We start from the raw sequence: 20,210 nt of genomic DNA, 5'->3' as shown, positions 1-20,210 counted from the left end.
GGTAGTTTTCAGAGTGCGGTGGTGCCATTGATGCATTCTGCCTGGCGTCCCCTTGAGGAAACGACAGCCATAGTGCTCAGAGATTCCATCTGCACTTACACTAGGCTGCATAATTATGCGACAGATGTTGCTGATGTTGGTGTTCCCCTGTGCGTTCTTTGTGCGGGCTACATAAACGTGGAGGTCACCAGTGACAAAAGTGGAACAAAATGTCACATTGAGAACGGCTGCTCGCGCATACTGTTATTATGATTGTATGAAACTAATTGCTGGATGTATTAGGCATAAAACATTCTTTTGTTTTTAAGTTTCAGCCGTGTTGACTGAATGAACATCATCTTGTAAGTCCTTTTTTTCCCAAAGACAGGCCTGTGGATGCTGATAATGATCTGAAGATATACTGTATAATCACACAACTCAGTCCCCGTGAAATGCTGCTACCAGCATCGTCTCCTTTCCTTTCCTAAAGAATGGTTCTGTGTATCCTACGTAGGCTAAAGGAAGCATTGAAGCAGCCTTTCCTCAGCATTGAGAGAATTGGACCAGCTGTTACTGTTGCAATGAAACTTTCAGGTCATTTCACTTAATTAAAGACCTTCCTCAGCCAAAAAAAACACAATGCAGATCAGGTAGATTTAGGAAAACAAGTCCCTGGGGAAGTAGCTACTACTAATCTAAGAGCACATCTTGATCTGTGCGTATTTTGTGGAGCTCACCGTACCACAGGAGAACACATGGCTAAAAAAAATGCTTTGCAATGCAGAACGAGCAGCAGAGGCAAAGGAGTGTAGTTAGAGACCCAGCGGAGGTTGATTGTGGAGGATTTGTGGGCAAATCAGTGTTATCCATGTTAACTGGGAATAAGTGAGCCAAAAGCAGGCAGACGCTGCAGACAGTTGGTGGTGGGGAAAGTTATAGCCCAGTGTGAGAAGGCTATCAATGTATTTCATCGCTTCGCGGGCTCTAATAGCGGATCTGAAAGACTGGCCATGATGATGATATACAGGGCCATGATACGTTCAATATTTGATAAGTGATGTTTGGCCTATTGATCTACAGCGCCATCACTTCTGAAAAAAAATAATATATTGAACATCATTCAAGATAATATATGCAGTGTGGCATTTCCAGCATTAGCTCTGCTCGTAGAAAATGGGAGAAATTAGCCGTTAATTAGTGGGTAAAAAGGATTTGGAGGAGATTTCCCAGCATAATGCCTTCTTGAGAAACACTGAGAATTCTCTGGAAAGACAGAAAACCATTTTGTTAATTGTTAATACCACTGGGGCAGAAGGCAAAGGGGTGAGAGATTTTAAACAAAGGGCCGGCGATGGGCTGGATTTGTATTCTGCAATGACTATTAACACAGTCTGATACACATATTCAGAGATTGCTTAGAGGACGGCTTGAAAAGAAGTGAAAAGAAGCATCCCGTATGGATGAGATACTGTAAAGCACTGTGCAGGTTGTAACATGCAAAAGAAGCTGCAAGGAGAGTTTGTGGTTTTAAAACTCGTGGCCTCGCTGCATACGTAGAGACAAAGAGACTCAGGTGTTCATGGCTCTTCAAGGATGTAAGTATCAGGAACTTCCAACTCTGAACTGATGAAGCCTTTTGGATGAGAGGTGGAACATCTTCAAGGAACTCAAGCAAGTCCAGTTGCTACGATTAATCTACCAGAATAACCACGACCTGGATGACTGAGAGTCTTCACAGACATGCTAGACTTACTTCACACTAATGATCGGTACCATTGAAGATAGATTTGGATTACAAGAGTTAGAAAGGAGGCAGCAATATGAGGAAATGAGGGGGAAAGATGATAGCTGCAGGTTAGGAGAAAGATGAATGACAAGGACAGATGAGTTATGTTGTTAACTCATGTTGGTGTAGGTCAGGGGTGTCGAATCCTGGTCCTCGAGGGCCGCAATCCTGCAAGTTTTAGATGTTTCCTTCTTCCAACACACCTGATTCAAATGATCAGCTCATCATCAAGCTCTGCAGAAGCCTGATAATGATCCTGATCATTTGAATCAGGTGTGTTGGAAGAGGGAAACATCTAAAACATGCTGGATAGGGGCTCTCGAGGACCAGGATTGGGCACCCCTGGTGTAGGTAGTAGCTTCTCCAGGAATGTTTACCCAAAGCACATTTTATAAGAAACAACAGGAATGATTCTGCCTTTTTCTGCACTTTCGCTTCACCCATAAACTCCTTTTACAGACTAAACATCCCAGACACCATGTTAATGTGAAAATCTTATCGAACCTTTGAAACCTGTGACTTTAAAGTTGCATTCGTTGGACCTCAGAGGCGGCGATAATTCTGCGATTTCCTTTCACATCACCCGGTAATTTCAGCGATTATGTAAAAACATTTATTTATGCGGCTGTTAGCTTTTGCATGGATACGAGAAAAAAAAAAACTTTCCTCCAAACTTGAACTCTTTTGCATGAATATTTAACCTTTAATCTTTAAATCTCCTGTGTTCTTTATGTCACTGCTATTTGTTCTGTAATTTGAATTTAATGTTGTAAACATCCAGTGATGTGGTGAAGGGAGGGGGGAGGGTCACCGGCAGTTAGGAGCTAATGTAGAAGACGTCTCTTAATTTGAAAGTGATGACATATAAACATCCGAGGCAATTATGGAAACTGAAAAATGATGCTAAATTTCACCAAAAGATAACCCTCTCTCACCTCATTCTTGTTTGGATTAGCTGCCTCGTAGCATCAGATTTAAATATGAAGCAAAAGAAAAAAACAAGTTTTCTAGAACATCTTTATTTAAAAGGATTTACAACACAAACTGGCACCACTTAATTTAAATGGCATCTTCTTCTTTTTTTTAGTTCTTCTGCACAACTTGCATGTTTGTATATACACACAGAGCATGTCTCTTCAAAAATAAACCCATGCACGATTGGTAAAGTTGAAAGGGAGGAGGGGGGAGAAATATTTTGGCAGTTCAGTTTTAGGATCCTTGGGATGAAAATGGGTGTAGCCCTAAAGAGACGGACCAGCGTTCGTGGGTTTTGAATGTGAGACTGGAAGAAAAAAACAACTCGATAAAACCAACATGTAGCTAACATAAGGTTTTCTGTAGCTCGCATTAGTTTGATGTGATCGTTGGTTTATGTTATGAGATGATCTGCAGTATTAACTGGCCAGGTCGTGTTAGTGTTGAGCAAAAACTGAATCGTATAGAAACATCCGTAGAAAAAATATTAAATCTCTGGTCATATGAAAGGAATTTGTTGCTTTAAAATTGTAAAAGTGCAACCAAACTTCCTGTTCTTTCTTGGCTTTTTGATAACATGTGACTTTTTTAATTTATCAAAATAGTAGGCAATGTTTTTTTGTGCATTCAGCTTTTGGATTATTTGGTTATCGCACTGGATTAAATGGAAGAACTGTGCTCAGCGCTCTCTGCCTGCTTGGCTTCTTTCCCAGTAAACAGAGTAAACAAGTTCAAAAGGACCTGAACCCGATTAAAACACGACAAAAGCCACTTGGCCGCTAGACAGTACTTGTGTGAGGGGGAGAGAAAAAAAAAGAAAAAAAAGGAAGGACTGTTCAGAGCTTTTCTCAGTTGGCTGCATGAACCCGATGTAGTAAAACAGGAACTCTTAGAGAAACAGTTCAGTATAAAATCAATAAAATGACCTTTCTTTTGCAGGATTACAGAAACTGTTGTGTTCTTCGGGTACTTCATGACAAGTGAGTCGTAACAACTTCACGGCGAGAACAGAACTTGTTCTGTTAAATGGCCACAACATTTACATAATCAACACCATTTCTATCGTATCAAAAAGACCTTCGGCAGGGGAACCACTGCAGCTGCCACCCAGAACCAGTGGTGGAGTGAACAAACATACCAGCTCCATCCGATCCGTGCTTTTTTTAGAGGCATTCCCTTTCAGTTCAATCGATTCCAAAATGTCCAAATTTATACTGCCAGTGTCCGTGACGAGGAGCTTTTAAAACAACTGAATTTCGGCGTGTTAATGACAGTCAGGTGGAGGAGAACATGTAAGGAATCAGGAAAAGAAGTTTATGAATAGGAAGAAAACAAAATGCTGAAGACAGGGGCCGGGAAAGTGACTGATGCCTCTGCTGGAAGTTCTGATGAACTACAAACAAGATGAACACCCCTGAAACATTTGTATTAAAATAGAAAGCGTCGCATATAATGTAACCTACAAATTGCAAAAAATTGTTAATGCAAGTAAAACTCAAACCAAATCGAAACAACCCTCCTCTGCAGCCCACCAGTAATTACACCAATAATGCTGTAAACTGACTCAGGGTGAAAAATTATTCGCTCCCGATTCAAAATTGTTAATCATTTTATGTTAAAGACACGTGTTGACGGGACAGACAACCAGCAGGGCAGCGCAGTCACTGTTCCTCCCTGCAGAGAGAGGATGATAACGGGCTGAGGTTGTGCTTTCAGGCGGTTCCTGCTGCTCCCGCGGGCACGGCTGTAGAGATTGTCGCAGCGTTCAGGCCTTTCCCTCGATGTCTCTGACCGCCTCTCCTGCGTCCTCCACCTCCCGACTTAAGCTGCAGGCGGACACAAACACCAGCCGTGAGTCGCATGAAATCAGGTTTGAGATGAAGTGAACGCAGCTGCTCGGTCCAAAACTGTTCGGAAGTTAGGAGGCATTTCTGAGAAACGGGAATTCATTTCTCGTCCGTGCCTTTAACTAAAAAGGCTAAGAGGATAAAGACGAGGTTAAAGTTTCTTCAAGGGGAAGGAATAAAATGAAAAAGGGGAAGGAAACAGCTCAGGGTTTATGCCAGGATTTTGTGATGGAGATGGTAAACCCCCCACAACGTCCTTATTCACTAAATAGGATTTACTTCTGACAGTTATTATTTTCAGTAAAACTGTATTTACTTCATGTGGGGTGACCAACCTCCATTATGTCACACTGGCAAAATCCCTGAAATTGCACAAATTGTATTCAAAATTACAATTCACTGTAGTTCTGCAGAAAGTCTAACATACAAAAACTGGTGTTAAGTTTTCCATTAGACCAGAGGCCGGCAACCCTCTGCTGCGGCTCCTTTTGGCTTTGGACAGTAAATAATGAGTATTTTAATTTAAATGTATTTTTATTTTAGTTCGTTAGTCTTTTAAATGTAATAGTAAATTTGAAGATTTTTGTGAACTTCCATCCATCCATCATCTATACACCGCTTAATCCTCACTATGGTCGTGGGGGGCTGGAGTCTATCCCAGCTGACTCAGGGTGAAGGCAGGGGACACCCTGGACAGGTCACCAGTCTATCACAGGGCTACACTTAGAGACAGACAACCAAGCACACTCACATTCACACCTACGGACAATTTAGAATCACCAATTAACCTCAACATGTTTTTGGACTGTGTGGGAGGAAGCCGGAGAACCCGGAGAGAACCCACGCTGCACGGGCAATCTAGCGACTGTTTCTGGTGTTTTGGAGACTGACGTGAAAACACGTATCGTTGTGCAGTTACTGTCCTCAGCGAGCAGCGGTGCTGCTGTGAGCTCCTCCCGTCCCAAAGCACTCACAGGCGGTCAGCAGTCTGGTCAGCAGTCCCAGCTGCAGTCAGCAGGACAACCAGACGGCATTTTTATTTTACTGCAGGTGGATAATTTAAGTTTGGGTTTTTATTTCATATATATATATATATTAGGAGGACTCAAATAGACATTGAATCTTTTATTTCAAAGTAACCTTCAACCCATCGTCTGTTTTTTTTTGCTGAGTTCAAAACGTTTTTGTTGCAGATATAAAATGTTGTTTTCTCTGTAGCAGGTCATTGAGTTCATAACTATATATAACTAAACACTATAGTTTTTTTTTTAAACATAGCATAAAGGTAAAAACCATATATGCAGTGTTGTCTTCATTTTTAATGCCAAAAGGGTTTTGTGGCTCCCGGTGTTTTCGGGTCCAAATGGCTCTTTGAGTGTTGAAGGTTGCCGACCCCTGCACTAGAACATTAACTAACCAGTGAGACTTCAGAATAGAAAGACTTAAAATTAAAATATTGTAAGTATTTACACTACAACCAGGGGAAAAAAAAAAACACAAGCCATTATGGTTTTCTCTCTAAAGGTAAGTACCCTGACTGTTTCTAAATCAAACACCACAGGGTCCAGTTCAGCAAGTAGCCAGTAAACACTTGATTGCGAAAAAAGAAGCTGCTCAGTGGCCAGCAATGAAACAGCGTGGTTTTACTGAGCAGCTTCCAGCTATAACTGTGTGAAACTGTGAAAATAAACGAAGACTGTGCAGTAAAATGGTAGGCATGCTCAGAAAACATCGGTTTAGAACGTGGAGGCGACAAGAACAAAAACAGCATCCAAGTTTAAGGAGACGCCACCGTGACTCCAACAGTCTGCAGAAAACTTCTTTACCTTGTTCTCTTTGTTGCCATCTTTACATAGATCTTCCTCCTCTGCCACTGTCTGACGCAGCATGCCAAGACAGGGAGGGAGGGAAGGAAGGAGATAACAGCAGGAGAGGAAAGCGTTAAATGAAAGGAAAGACAATGAACAGCAGGAAAAGAAGCGGGTGAGGATCAGATGGCAAATGAGTGGATTGATGTAGGTGGAGGTGGAGATGAAGGCGGGGTATTATGGGAAGGGTAGGACGACACACGAAAGGTTGTTGGGGAAAAAATCATGGTCGTCAATACGTGATTAAGAGATGAAACCGAATGCAGAGGAAAAGGGACAGAGACAGAAATTAAACAACTGAGGTTCAAAGACAGTCAAAAAGCAGGAAGAAAAAAGTTCAAATAGAATTTTAAATGGCAAAAATACACCAATATGATACACAAATGCCTTAAATTCAAACATGGTTTCAATACAATTCAACATTATTAGGAAGGACTGCACCATCTTTTACTAACAACACTGCTGAACACTTAGAGCATCTATTAACCACAAAATGTTCTCATGTCTCACTTGTAATCCTGAGAACTAGCAAATGGTAAAGGTTCTCCAAGCACTGTTTCACTTACTGGTAACTGTGCTGTGTTGGGACTAGGCGGCCGTGCTGTCGATCCAGCCTCCTCACTGGCTGTTGTGGCCTCTTTAGAAGTCTTCTTACTGGCCTGACTCTTGGACTGCTGGGCCTTAGCAGCCAGAGTGTTCACCGCTTGGAGAAGCTAAAATCACAGACAACGCTGGTGTTAGTAATTTAACCGATTATTAAACAAACTTAATACACCGATTACAGATCAAATAGAGAAGCAGCGATAAGCGACAGTACCTTGGTGATGGTGCCGACAGCTTTAGTACGTCCTTCCCTGAACACCAGCTTCTGGTCACAGTGCAGGTACTCGGGGGTCTTGATGAAGCGGAAGTGGACTGTGGCCTTGTCCCCTGTCCTCAGACAGTCTTTGTTCATCGTCAGGATCGTGGCTGTCTGCCTGATGCTGCCACAGTGGACTAATGACATGGAGAAAGAGTGATCCCGTTATTCTTGGTCGGAATTCTAAGAGTGACCATATAGTTTCCAGAAAAGCACGTGTAACTATCCCATCCATCCATCCATCATCTATACACCGCTTAATCCTCACTAGGGTCGTGGGGGGCTGGAGTCTATCCCAGCTGACTCAGGGTGAAGGCAGAGGACACCCTGGACAGGTCACCAGTCTATCACAGGGCTACACTTAGAGACAGACAACCAAGCACACTCACATTCACACCTATGGACAATTTTGAATCACCAATTAACCTCAACATGTTTTTGGACTGTGGGAGGAACCTGGAGAGAACCCACGCTGCACGGGGAGAACATGCAAACTCCACGCAGAAAGACCCCGGTGCCCCCCTGGTGATGTGAACCGGCGACCTTCTACCTGCACGGCAATGGTGCTAACCACCGAACCACATTGCAGCCCATAACTATCCCTGAGTGGCCAAATCTAAGACATAAAGAAGACACACAAATTGCTGTAAAATGTTTTTGATTGCGTGATTTGACTAACCCATGGCCTGGTATCTCGGGGATATCGTGGTCGGATGGTGTAGCACCAAAATCTCCGCCTCAAATTCCCAGGTGGCCTGTGGCATCAACTTTGGGGAAACCATCACCATTCCTTTCCTTATAGATGATCGTTTGATCTGGAAAAAAAACCAAAATGAAGTGCCGACGAAAAAAAAAAAAAACAGCAGGAAGAAAAGAAAAAAAAATGAAGTTGGGGAGAAGTGAAGACAAAACAGAATGAGAGCACTACCTGCTCCCACTCCTTGGGATTTGCATGCATTATAAAACTGATTAGAAAGTTAGGAAACTAATTCTTATTCATAATACATCCCAAAGTTTTTTGAATAATTATCCTTTTCAGAAGTTTTTAAAACTTTGTGTCAGGTTGTCTGAAATGTCCTAAATGGCTGTAATTTAACCAAAATCTCCCCTACACACCTTTTTGAGGGCAAAGGATGCCGTCTGTCCGCCGCGAACCTCCCTGACAGGCATCCTCTTGCGGTGGATGGACTTGACGGCGATGGGGATGAAGGTCCCGAGGGGATCCGGGCCTAAGAGCAGCGTGTCGTTGAGTCGTATCATTCCCCGTAACGTAGTGCCTGAAACTACTGTGCCCACACCCTGTCAAGAGAGGACAAGTTAGGCATCTGGCTCCTCTTCTCTTGGTGCTATCTATAGAGACTGTCTTCATCAGTCATACTCGGTAGTTTTGAGCGTGTACTTTTCATCAAATGATGTATTTTCTTTGAATATGTTCTACTGAGGAGTGTCAGTGTGGAAAGTTAAATTTATGGAGCTTCACACCTTATCGTGGATTTTCACACACCGCCCACAATCTTCTTTATATGTTCAGAAAGTACAACTCTGTGAACTCTATTTTCACCACTACATCAGCTGCCTGTTTTTAATACTACGTGTTGTGGAATTGTACAGAATGTCCTTGCCTTTATATTCAGCTCTGATGTTAAAAGCAGCGACAGCCGGGCTGCGCAAATCAAAACGCTGTCATGTTATGTCACCACAGCCACATATACGGGCTTCTGACAGTGAGTGCACACATTCAGTTCAGTGTTTCACATTTTCACACGGCACTGCTGCTGCTGGCACACACATCGGCTTTTGCATCAGTATTAACCCGCAACAGCAGAGACTCAAAACTGCCATCGTCTGCCCCTCGGGGCTTGACTTAAAAACATTTGGACTTCTGTCAACCGTTCTCTTTGGTCTAGCTGGCCCCGTTGGCAACCACTTTCATGTGCTAAAATGCTAGGGGGGAAAAAATTTCAACATCCAAGCTGAGTGTGTTTTCTATTCTTACCGGTACTGAGTATGTGTCGTCTATTTGGAACTCCGCAGGCTCGTCGTTGCTAAAGGTGGTCCTAGAGGAGAGCAGGTTCAAGAACATCTTCAACAGGTCCATGTTCTCCCCCGTCACATTTGAGATCTGGAAAATTGGACACATCCTGGAGAGAGGGTGGGAGTCAGAGAAGAAAAGGACGACAGTTAAATATTAGCCTCCATTCAGGTTCACCAGCACTGTAATTAAACAGCAAAACATTTCATGTCAAAGAGCGATTCAAAGACTCCAACTTAAGCCAGAGTGTCAGAAAACGTCTGCTCGGTGTGTCGAGTTAAAGCGAAGATGAAAAATACAAACTGCACCACCTGCACATCACAGTAGGGCCCGACTGATATGGATTTTTTTGAGGCCGATTCCGATATTTGGCAAAAAAAAAATTCAGATAGTTGATTAATTTAAAAAATATATAATGAATAAAATAACTTCTATGAATCACAGGCAGAACATTTTTCTGTTTTGCTTTGTCCTTCAGTATTTAACTTTACAACAGAGAGGAGTTTCAAGTACAAAAACATGCAACAAAGCATTAAACATAGTATGCACCCGTAAAAAAAAGCGAGCGCTCTATCTGCTGTTTTGATTCTAGACTTTGCAGCAGAGTGAGTGATCTTACCGCTGTACAGCCGTAAGCTATCTATACTCTTCGTCATCTCTGTGAGCAAAGTTCGACTTGTTTACAACAAGCAGCAGCAAAACTGGAGTTTTTCGTGGTGTTGCTGAAGTGTTTTTTTTACACGCTTTTGCCTTGGAGAATATTTGTCAGAATGAAAAATTTAAAAAGAAAAATTTGTAAGAATATATCGGCGTTTAATCGGAAAAACTCCGACCGATGATGTTTATTTTGAAAACTGTTAGCAGCAAGAAAAAACAAAAAGAAGCTCTTGTTATTTTAACCGTGAGGCCTTTTTCCATCATTCTGTGAGCAGCAGTGATCTGAAGGCACAGTGAAAAGTTCCCGCACCAAGAAAAATAAAGACTATTACTAGAATTATTTTAGAGAAGAAGCATTCCTTCTACTTCATATTACGAGACAATTCATGTCTTGTGAGTTAAACACTTCAAATGTGAGGCTGCAAGAGAAGGAAATGCTTAGTTTGTATTTGCAGTAACTTCATAAATATGTATTTCTTTATATTTTGCAAATATATAAATAGCACAATACTGTCAGTGTCATCAGGCTCAGTCACCACTTTGTAATCTCATTTCGTGGCGACTTAACAGACAAATGTTTGAAAGATTCCTTCAGGATTGCCACTTTAAGTAAACACGATATATTTTGTCCATACAAATGTCTACTCTCATTAAATGTGTTGTACTTCCTGTTAGACATCTTATCAGTTCTTTATTTGTGGACATCATGTCACGTGTGTTTAATTTCTCCATCAACCTTCTCTGTTGAAGTTAGTAAGTCTGACTTGTTTTCATTTTTGCTCCATGTCGTTCCAGTTTCCCACACGTAGCCCGCCTTTTCTTTGTCCTTACCTCTCCGAGCTGAAGTTGGAGGCTGTGACGATGACATCATCCTTGTTTTGGACAAGAACTGGGATTTTCCTGCAGCCCGGTGACTTTAATAACCGTTGTAATAATTTTAGCGTCTCTGTGGATGAACACACGCAAACAAACAAAACAAATCCACAAAAATGAGTGCTTCTTCAAACTAAAACTGTCACAGAGTCTTGGAGCATGCCGAATGACTTAAACAAATGAAAATAATGGACATGCACGCTTCGTAATAAGCTCAATTTAAACAGTACGCATTTGGAGAGAGAAGCAGGGTTTTATTAGAGAAAGCCCTGTATTTGTAATTCTGCGTTTTTAAAAGCATATTTAATCATGTTTTAGCACGGAGACTCAACATTTTCGTAATTACTCCCATTTGCTCTGTTTATTTGCTCTTCCAGTGGCTTGCCATTTATGCAAACTCGACTCTTTCTCCTTTAGTTTCACATTGAAAACCCTTCCAGCAGTTAAGGTGATATAATTCCTTTTCCTTCCCGGAGAGGCTTCTCGGGTAAGTGCTGAGTTTCATAAACACTAACTTAACATCATTAAAGTACGGCCGAGTCGCGAATAGAAGGAATTAATGTCTGCGAACAGTCTTTAACTACAAAACGGTGTGGATGGTATGGCTGCTGCGATGATGTTATCACTGCTGTGGGAATGTAAATTATGCTGAATTTACAACGCGAGGCATTAGTCTGACCGATAACGGACCTGAGCACTGTGACCATGTGGGACAATTCACCGTAACTAGTGAAGCTATTTACTAAAAGCTCTGCAGCTCTATTGACCACTGATACGTCTCTCATGTATGTCTCTCTACCTTGCAGGATGTTAGCTGGACACATGTCTATCTTGGTAACCACTACGAACACTGGCACATTCAGGGCCAAGGCCAGACCCAGATGCTCTTTGGTCATGCCAACGATGCCAGCGTTACTGCCGACCTGAGAGAAACAAAGAGACAGGTGGTGAAATACGCAAAGAGGTCAGAAGCACCGAAAATCAAACACGCACATGAACAGAATGCTAAACAGGATGTCACTGGGTTGGTGTATTTACAATTAAAACCAACCACACAGGCCTGTCTCTCCTATCCTGCTTCTCACCATGAGCATGCAGAAATCCGGTAAGTGTCCGGTCATGCCGAAGACCGTGGTCTTCAGATATTTCTCATGGCCAGCCAAGTCAATGAAGGTGATGACCTTTGAGGATTTCTCACAGATCTTGGTCCAATCGAGGCCTCCCCCATGGCTGTCTGGCTTGTTTACCACCTAAACAAACAGCGGAAGACAGAACAGAAGATAACTTAGAGAGGATGTGAAGTAAATCAAAAAAAAAAGAGTAAAATAAAACTCCAACAGAGAGAAGAAATACGTTTCTCCAAGACTCCCTCCAGAAGTCAATTTTCTTTCATCTGAATCGAAGGCTTTTATTCATAACACACCTGCTGCTGATCTCAAGCTCAGAAATTATACTGAGGGGCCATTTAGGCAGGAAAAATGCATACTGTTCAACTGGGTTGTTGGTGTAAAAAGAAAAACAACAACAAAAGAAATACATATTAACAACACAAGAATCTCTGAGAGATGTGAAACCTATTCCCACATTTTGTAATATTATGTATCTATGGCGTAAGTTCTAAGGAATCAACAAAGCCAACTGTTACGTGCAGAGTGGAGGATTTGTGTATTTGTGTGTGTGTGTGTATGTGTGTGTGTGTGTGTGTGTGTGTGTGTGTGTGTCTCTCCCTCTCCACCTCTCTCTTACAGGTGATTATTGGAAGATGAGCAAAACCTGCGGATTTCCTGCCACTGCCACCTGTGAGCTCCTGAGGAGTGGGTGATTGGCTCGTGCTCTGGCTGGTTGTCCAATCGGGTGGAGGATTCTCCTTTATAAGCCCTCATGCTCCTTTGTTCACTCTCGGCCTCTTGTTGCTGTCATTTTGCATGTTGTTGTCAGCTTTTGAAGGTTTGTGGTGGGAAGGAGGTGCAGCTGAGAGAAGAGTGGGTACCCTATACATGTAGTTCTCTTTGTTACATGCATGAGGTTATGGGTTGTTGCCACCGTGTACGTTTTGTGTTCCTATCACTTCTAGATAAGACAGCCAGGCCTTTTGTTTTCATTTTCTTTTCATTCAGAAAGAGTTGAGTTAGGTCCTGTTTTATTATATTTATTTCTTTGATTTGGCATGACCCCACAGCCGACCCTTCCCCCCACACTTTTCTTGAAACCTTCATTTTGTTGTTCATTTAATTTATTCAATTATTGTAAATAAATACCTTGTTCTTCACCCCCATTCACTCTCTTGTGAGTTCTTCCACATTGACAGATGAGCTACGTACTGCAAGCAGGAACGCAACACCAACTAAGTTGTAATAAAAATCACAAAAACTACCCCAAAATATTGCCTTTTTTTCAAGCAATGTTTTTGATATGTGGTATTTAATTCAGACAACTTTAAACTAAAATCACTAGGGATATTTTTTTTTTTTTAAGTTGGCAGAAGCTCACCTGTCCTTCCTGGTCAAAGCCCAGGATATCATTGCCCACGCTGCTCGTCCTGCCGCTTTCCATTTCATGTTTGTGTCTGAAGAGCTTCTGGCGAGCGAAACCTCTGCCGTTGTCCAGCTCGCCGTGGGTCAACACCCCCAGCAGGGTGCTCTTTCCAGCGTCTACATTCCCCACAACTGCCACTCTGGAGGCAAGATAGCAGAAGATGAAGAGTGAGAAATAAAGACAGAGGCTTAAACGGAGATATCTGTTCTATCTATTCTTGTATTATTAAATTTGATTGTAGCATTCTGTCGCCGTCTCAGCATAACCTACTTAAATTAAAGCTCGATAACATAAAACTCAGGAAGAAATAACGTTCAATCCTCTAAATCCAATCCCACATAGACAGAATCCAAATAACAGAAGACCTCATATGGTAAAGACATGTCGAAATAATATAAATACTGCCAGCAGCAGCAGCGTCTGGTACAACAAAGGGTTGCGCTGTAATAAACCATAATCTGTCACTGTCGCAAACAAGGCTGCAGAAAATCTTTATTTTTTTATCCACTTAAGACAATGTTGTCAAACCACTGTATGAACGAGTAAATGTAATTTAATTAATGTTGGAATCGCATGTGCTCATATCGCCAACACCAGAAAGACAACACCCTGGTCATGGATGTGAGCACATGATACAAGCGGATGGTATTTTATGTTATGTAAGATGAAAAACAAACAGATTAGATGGAATATATTGAAAATACGAGCCCCAGTACAAAAAGCAAAACAACACCGAGTACACCTGTGATCACGGAAACAAAAGCGATCACACGCACAATCTCTGATTACGGTTAAATGTGTGAACAAAGTTAGTTTTGGCCCGAGTTGTGTCTAATGTCACATGGCTGGTTAACAAACAACTGCCTGGGCAAAGAAAACAGATTGTGAGACCTTGTAAAGATGGGAAACGGTGCGACAACGTCTGCAGGCAACTGAACAAAAGCTGAAACACAGTTGCAGCAGTTGTTAGGAGATATAGGAAGAATTATACACAAAGTGCAGCCGCCCTGCTCTGGAAATGATGGCACACACGTTTGCCGTTTACGCCGCCTCGCATTGAACATGTAAGTGCTTCAGACTTAGCGGCAGGGACATCTGGTCTAAGAAAGTATGAAGAATAAGGCATGAAGTCAGCCTGTACAGATGGTGTCCAAGAAGAAAATTACTGTTCACAAAATGGCACAAAGCTGCAAGATTAAAGTGAAGAAAAAAAAAAAACACTGAAAGAAGTCTAATGAATATTGGACTAGAGAAAAAAAGGTGCAAATTGTGACCTGCCCAAGTATTTCCTTGACTTGAATTCAATAAAAAACACGTTAAGAGCATTTGCCGGTGGAAGATAAAGAATCCAAAGTCCTGCAGCAAAGAGCGGCTGAAAGCTTAATCAAGTGAAGAACGGCCCAACATCTGTCCACAGATGATGCAAGATTGGTATCATCCACCACTAACAGGGTACAGTCTGTCATTAAAAACAAATATATGAACTCTCACTAATGAAGGGTTGAACATTCATGCAATTGTTTCTTAAATACGGACCTTTCACTGCAATGTTATTAGTTCAACATTCTGTTTTTTTCATATTAATTGGCTCCATTCTTCTTGTGCTTTGGATAAAAAACAAATAGGATTGCATTAAATAGAAGGATTGCATTAAAGAGACAGGGTTTGTAATCCTTTCAGCCATTCTTCTGGGTTACCAGTTTGGTTTTGTTGTAAGCGGTGGCTCGTCTAGTATCATGAGCATATAAGAGAGAAGCTTTCTGTTGACAACAAAGCACAGGAAGATTTAAAGCACGCGTGTCAAATTCAAGGCCCGCGGGCCAAATCCAGCCCGTCATGTCATTTTATGTGGCCTGCAGGAGATGGGTGTTTCCTCATCTGATAAATTAATGGGATTTACGTAATATAATATAATTTAATATAATGTTGTAATAACGCAGCAATGTGCCAACATATACTTTACTTCTAGGTAAATGCATGCACAATATTTGTACATAAGAAACATAATAATTAAATGCAGAGACAATTATTTAACAATATGTTCAGGAGTCGTTACATTTATACAGTCTTACAGTTACAGCCGGCCCTTTGAGGGTAAACATAAAGCTTATGTGGCCCGGGATGGAAATGAGTTTGATGCCCCTGATTTAAAGGAAGGACAAATTCTTTTAGTTCTGGAAACATCTGAGCGATGCATAAACAGGTGCAGAACTCTGGACACTCTCTGTGCAAAGGGACTTTAAAACTGCACACAGAACTCGCCCCCAAAAAAACGATATTTACACTCACTCCATATAAACACAGAACCCAACCCTAAGAGTCACACTAATGAGGACCTTAACAGCAGCAGCTGAGGTAGACAACAGTTCAAAACACACTTTCTCCCTTCACAGAATCTCTTGTTACGCTCTATACCTGACTTCCAGGAAATCCTGCTCGCCCACGCGCCGGCGGATGAGGTAGTCCCGGATCTTTCCGCCAGTGTCAGTCCTTTCTCTCAGCAGGATTAGGTCAGCCTCAATCTGTTCACACAGCGAGCGCACGGTTGCTACCGATGCCTCCATGTCCTTCTCATCCAGACCATAGTCACCTCCATCTAAACAGGAAGGAGGAGGTAGGACAGGGGGTTACAGTGATGCAGGACAGAGAGGGACGGCCCTATTACACATCTTCTTTTTAATATTTGTCTTTTTTCGGTACCAGAGAGCAGAGAGTCTTTCTTAGAATGTCTGGTGAATGTCAGCGCTAATGTAATGCCTCCCTGGGAATGTTAGCAACTTTAATGTTTAATGTCTTTAATGGAATGTAAACTTTAATGTAAGGAAGGTTACCAACATGCAATATGACAGGGCGGTGACCAGAAAGACAAATACCACACCAGAAAAGGACTTTACAGAAGAAAGAAAACAGCTGGTGTGTAGAAAAGCCCGGAGTGGGTGTGCAGAGATGAGAAAACCTCAATTACTGTGAACATAATGATTCCCAAAATGACTTAATCACAACCAGTTAGCTTCACACGGTGTCCAAGAACAGCACTGAAGACATATCTTTATGTAACTGTACATTTCAAACGAAGCCTATTTATCCAATATATATTTTCTCAGGGAAATAAACTCACATTATCACTCACTACCAGTTACTTTATGGTGAAAGTAGCCACAACAGCTGCTGTCTATCTCAATAAAAACACCACAAAAACCCCACTACTGCTTGGTTGTACGAGAGTGAGAAACCCCGACTTCCAGTAAGGTCAGCAGGCCGGTCAGCTGCTCGTCCAGCCAGGCAGACGGTCATGAATACCGACACATGTACTACTGAACTGGTGACAGTCCCTGTGCTGAGCAAGGATAAATGACACCCCTTCACACATGCACTCTGACCTCTTCAACGGGCCACATGGGTCACACATGCTGCTGTAACAGGCAAAAAATAACCCCGGTAGCCAACAAAGGCCCTCGTGTTTGTGTGTGGAGCAGAGGGTTTCAGAATGAAAACTCAACAGCAAACAAATGGGATTAGCTGCCTGGGAGGCACAAGCCAACAGAAGTGAGGCTTCACAATGGTGGCTTCGCTTTTACTTAGGTATACGGAAAAAAATGACTTTCCCAAAACAATTTATATGGATATGAAACAATATATACCATAGCCTTAGTCTATATGTGTATAAATGTGTGTTTATGTTTAGTGAGGCTGCACTAACTATATTTTCCAGGAGCCAGAGGTAATAAAGTCGAAAATAAGCACTGGCTTTCCACGACATCATGGCAGATTATTTTTTTTCTTTGCCTTTGAGGTTTCAATTTATTCTAAAAACAATGTGCCTGCTAAAATATTGAAAGTCTTTGGTGCCATCTATAGGATCTGTTCACTACATACACCAATGACTTTTTTGACCAAGCTGAACTACAACATACCCCCTCGTAGTATTCAATAAGATAGAAGTTACCAGGTGCAGACAGGAGATTTTTAGAATTCTCTGACTAGTCATGAGTGGCAAATCTTGAGTTTATATCAAAGTAGTAATCAGTGATCTTTATCTTTTAAAGTCTTAGGCAAAAAATCATACCATGTTTTAACCAATATGAATATAAGAAGATTGTAATAGGTGTATTTTATGTGATGAAGCGATTTCCGTGCAGATAGAGTGGCTGATGCAGCATTTTTTGCATTTTGATTAATTCAAATTATTATCATGATTGTAAACGAACTATCAGCACAACATTAGTAAGAGTCTAACCACAGCTGAGAGCAGTGGCTATTAGGTATCTTACTTTACTGTCCAATCTTGTGCATCCACCAACTAAGACTTTCAACTGTCATGTATTCCATCCATCCATTCTTTATCTATACACCGCTTAATCCTCACTGGGATCGTGGGGGGGCTGTAGTCTATCCCAGCCCGCTACACAAGCACACTGTGGACAATTTAGAATCACCAATCAACCTCAGCATGTTTTAGGACACAGAAAGATCCCAGGCGTCCTAACCGGGACCTGAACCGGGGATCTTCTAGCTGTAAGGCGAAGGTGCTAACCCCCGAGCCAAGGTGCAGTCCTGTCATCTATTCCTAACAAATGGATTTCCTCCTTCCTCACTGTATGAGGACAATGTAACGCCAACTTTATGCAACATATGGTCTTTAAGAACACAAGTTTCCTCCACTCTTCAATTGAGCAAATACAAGTTTTTCAGAAAAAAGCAAATCCTTAGTGTTGATTTTGCAGAGCTTCATGGTGACACCGAGATATTGAAATAGCTTTTTTATTTTTTTGGCTACGTACAAGTAAAGGCGTCATCCTTAAGTTCCTTGAAAGTTCCTAACTCTTACCTGAGCCCATGCCAACAACATAGATTGTCTCTCCGCAGCCTTCGTCTATCCGCTCCCTTAAATGTCGTAGTAATGAATCATACTGTTCCCCCGTTGGACTCACAAGGACCAGCTGGAAGGTGAGAGACAGGTGAAGAGACAGAAAACAAAGATTTGGAAAGATCAAACAGAGCAAACACAGGGGCAAACAAGTCTTTGGAGTGGCTGGAAGTCACTACTTCAGCAGGTAATCAGCGTTTGTGTTTAGGCTGGTGTTGCTCTGCAAATCAGTCAGTAAAGTTTTGTTTTTGCTGATTCAGCCTGATGCCTGGGGCTGCTCGTTTCCACAATATACAAACGACTGCACAGTTCGCGCATACATTTCATATATCCCATGTCTGGGAACCTGCCAGCTGGATGCAGTTACATACGCAGAGCAATATACGTGTCACTCTGCGGTGTTGTGCACAGCCAGCACAAAATGCGATGTGAGCAACTTTGTTACTACACAGAAGTTAACAGGATCACAACAGAAATATCAGCCCTGCTGGAACATCTCAAAACTCAACGCTACTAGTTGCAATTCCCAATGAGGCCCACCTTGCTGCTTAAATCTAAATGATCCGCGGACTCTCCGTTTGTACCCTCGCCGTCTTCAAAGCCCTCTCCGCCGGATGGATCCTCGGCACATCCCCGGTCCGGAGCAAACATACAAGCCGGCACTATGGACTCTGCGGCTGGTGCTGAACCTGGGCATAACGCTGGTTCTGTCGCCACTGACGACGCCATGTCTACAAGAGGAATAATCCAAAAACAGAAACAATAAATAAACTAACTCGTATCATTTGCATGGCTCCACTAGCTAACCTTTAGCTATTAGCAAAGACAGAAAGTTAGGTTGGTTGTCAGAGCAGGCTAGCTAATGCTAACCCAACATCGAACTTGCTATTATAACCTTTAACATTCAAAATGGAAAACGAAATTTTAATTAATCACCACAGGCGTAACATGACAACTACATTCTCAAACTTTTGTACATTTAAATGGTTAAATAAGCCGAATTAGATATTTAAATCGCTTGTGAAATAGAAGCATACCAGAAGTTCCCAGCTAGCCGACAAGCTAACTTAGTTGTTGATTCTGGTTGGCTTCGGTTTCTGGGCACCGAGCGTAAGACACGCCCACCACAAAATGGAGACAGGCGATTGGTTACAGTACATGAAGACACGCCCACTTGGATAAAGGACAACATACATCAGAGTGCTGCTCGGGTGAAACCCTGAAACCCTGACCTACTTTCAGACACACACACACACACACACACACACACACACACACACACACAGTCTCTTGCCGTTACATAATAATAATGATAATAATAATAATAATAAGAAGAAAATAACCCTCCAAAAGTGCTATTAAATAAAAACAAGTCTATAATTAATGTTTTCTTTGCCAGAGAAAATGCAATTTGAGTGTTGAATAACTCCATATGGACATGTCAAAACACTACAAAATGAATAAATATGCCGAATAAAAATATAAATGCAACATGTAAAATTCTATTAAATTCCACTTGTTTCTTTTTGACACACAGGAATAAACATTTGCTGTCCAAACACACAGCTTCTCTACAACTGAATGGGTGTCATGAAACAAACAGATAATGGGCAGACAGAGAGGGGGCTCACAGACCAAAATTCACAAGCTGGTGTGTCCATGTTTGCATAGTTTACACATCTGCAACTCCATGAGGTGATGTTGTGCCACTCTTGCTGAAGGGCAGGATCACATTGTTGGACACATCCATCCAGAAGTGTCTTAAAAGATTTCTTAGATGACAAATGGTGGAGTTGTGGCCATTCAAGTGTCTGGCTACAGCTCTGACTGACATACCAACAGCCTGTTCTTGTCTTTCTCTTTTCGTCTGTGGCACTGGGTCATTTGATTAAAGCTACATTTGTCTGTGTGCTGGTAACACTATCTGATCAT

At 41.9% G+C, this 20,210-nt stretch overlaps 2 protein-coding genes across 2 annotated transcripts in view; one reads left to right on the top strand and one right to left on the bottom strand.

Annotated features, from left to right (window-relative positions):
- Positions 1-2,767: 2,767 nt before the first annotated feature.
- LOC103371799 (GTP-binding protein 1-like) lies at positions 2,768-19,357 on the bottom strand. The gene is made up of 14 exons (XM_008301251.1): positions 19,316-19,357; positions 18,819-19,009; positions 18,240-18,351; positions 15,827-16,007; positions 13,367-13,550; positions 11,962-12,126; positions 11,676-11,799; positions 10,835-10,949; positions 9,311-9,455; positions 8,431-8,613; positions 7,994-8,129; positions 7,273-7,451; positions 7,022-7,168; positions 2,768-4,566 (listed from the first exon to the last, which is right to left on the bottom strand). The coding sequence occupies exons 2-14, from the start codon at positions 19,005-19,007 to the stop codon at positions 4,453-4,455; spliced, it is 1,974 nt and encodes a 657-aa protein (XP_008299473.1). The 5' UTR covers positions 19,008-19,009; positions 19,316-19,357; the 3' UTR covers positions 2,768-4,452.
- Positions 18,458-20,210, top strand: part of lgals2b (lectin, galactoside-binding, soluble, 2b) — a 6,403-nt gene continuing 4,650 nt past the window's right edge. The window contains exon 1 of the mRNA XM_008301252.1: positions 18,458-18,465. The gene's annotated coding sequence lies outside the window, so the exon portion shown is untranslated. The remainder of the gene's footprint in view (positions 18,466-20,210) is intronic.

The sequence above is a fragment of the Stegastes partitus genome, unplaced genomic scaffold, assembly GCF_000690725.1.
Source record: "Stegastes partitus isolate 25-593 unplaced genomic scaffold, Stegastes_partitus-1.0.2 Scaffold1649, whole genome shotgun sequence".
NCBI lineage: Eukaryota > Metazoa > Chordata > Actinopteri > Pomacentridae > Stegastes > Stegastes partitus.
Note: the sequence above shows the minus strand (reverse complement) of the source record. Positions and strands in the feature narration are given on the sequence as shown.

What these genes read in the sequence shown, in the direction of transcription:
- LOC103371799 (XM_008301251.1), bottom strand. Translation starts at nt 19,007, where the DNA reads ATGGCGTCGTCAGTGGCGACAGAACCAGCGTTATGCCCAGGTTCAGCA. An exon ending in TCCAACTTCAGCTCGGAGAG is followed by an intron (nt 9,456 to 10,834) that starts GTAAGGACAAAG and finishes CCCTCTCTCCAG; the next exon opens with GATGTGTCCAATTTTCCAGA. An exon ending in CTGTCGGCACCATCACCAAG is followed by an intron (nt 7,169 to 7,272) that starts GTACTGTCGCTT and finishes CTGTGATTTTAG; the next exon opens with CTTCTCCAAGCGGTGAACAC.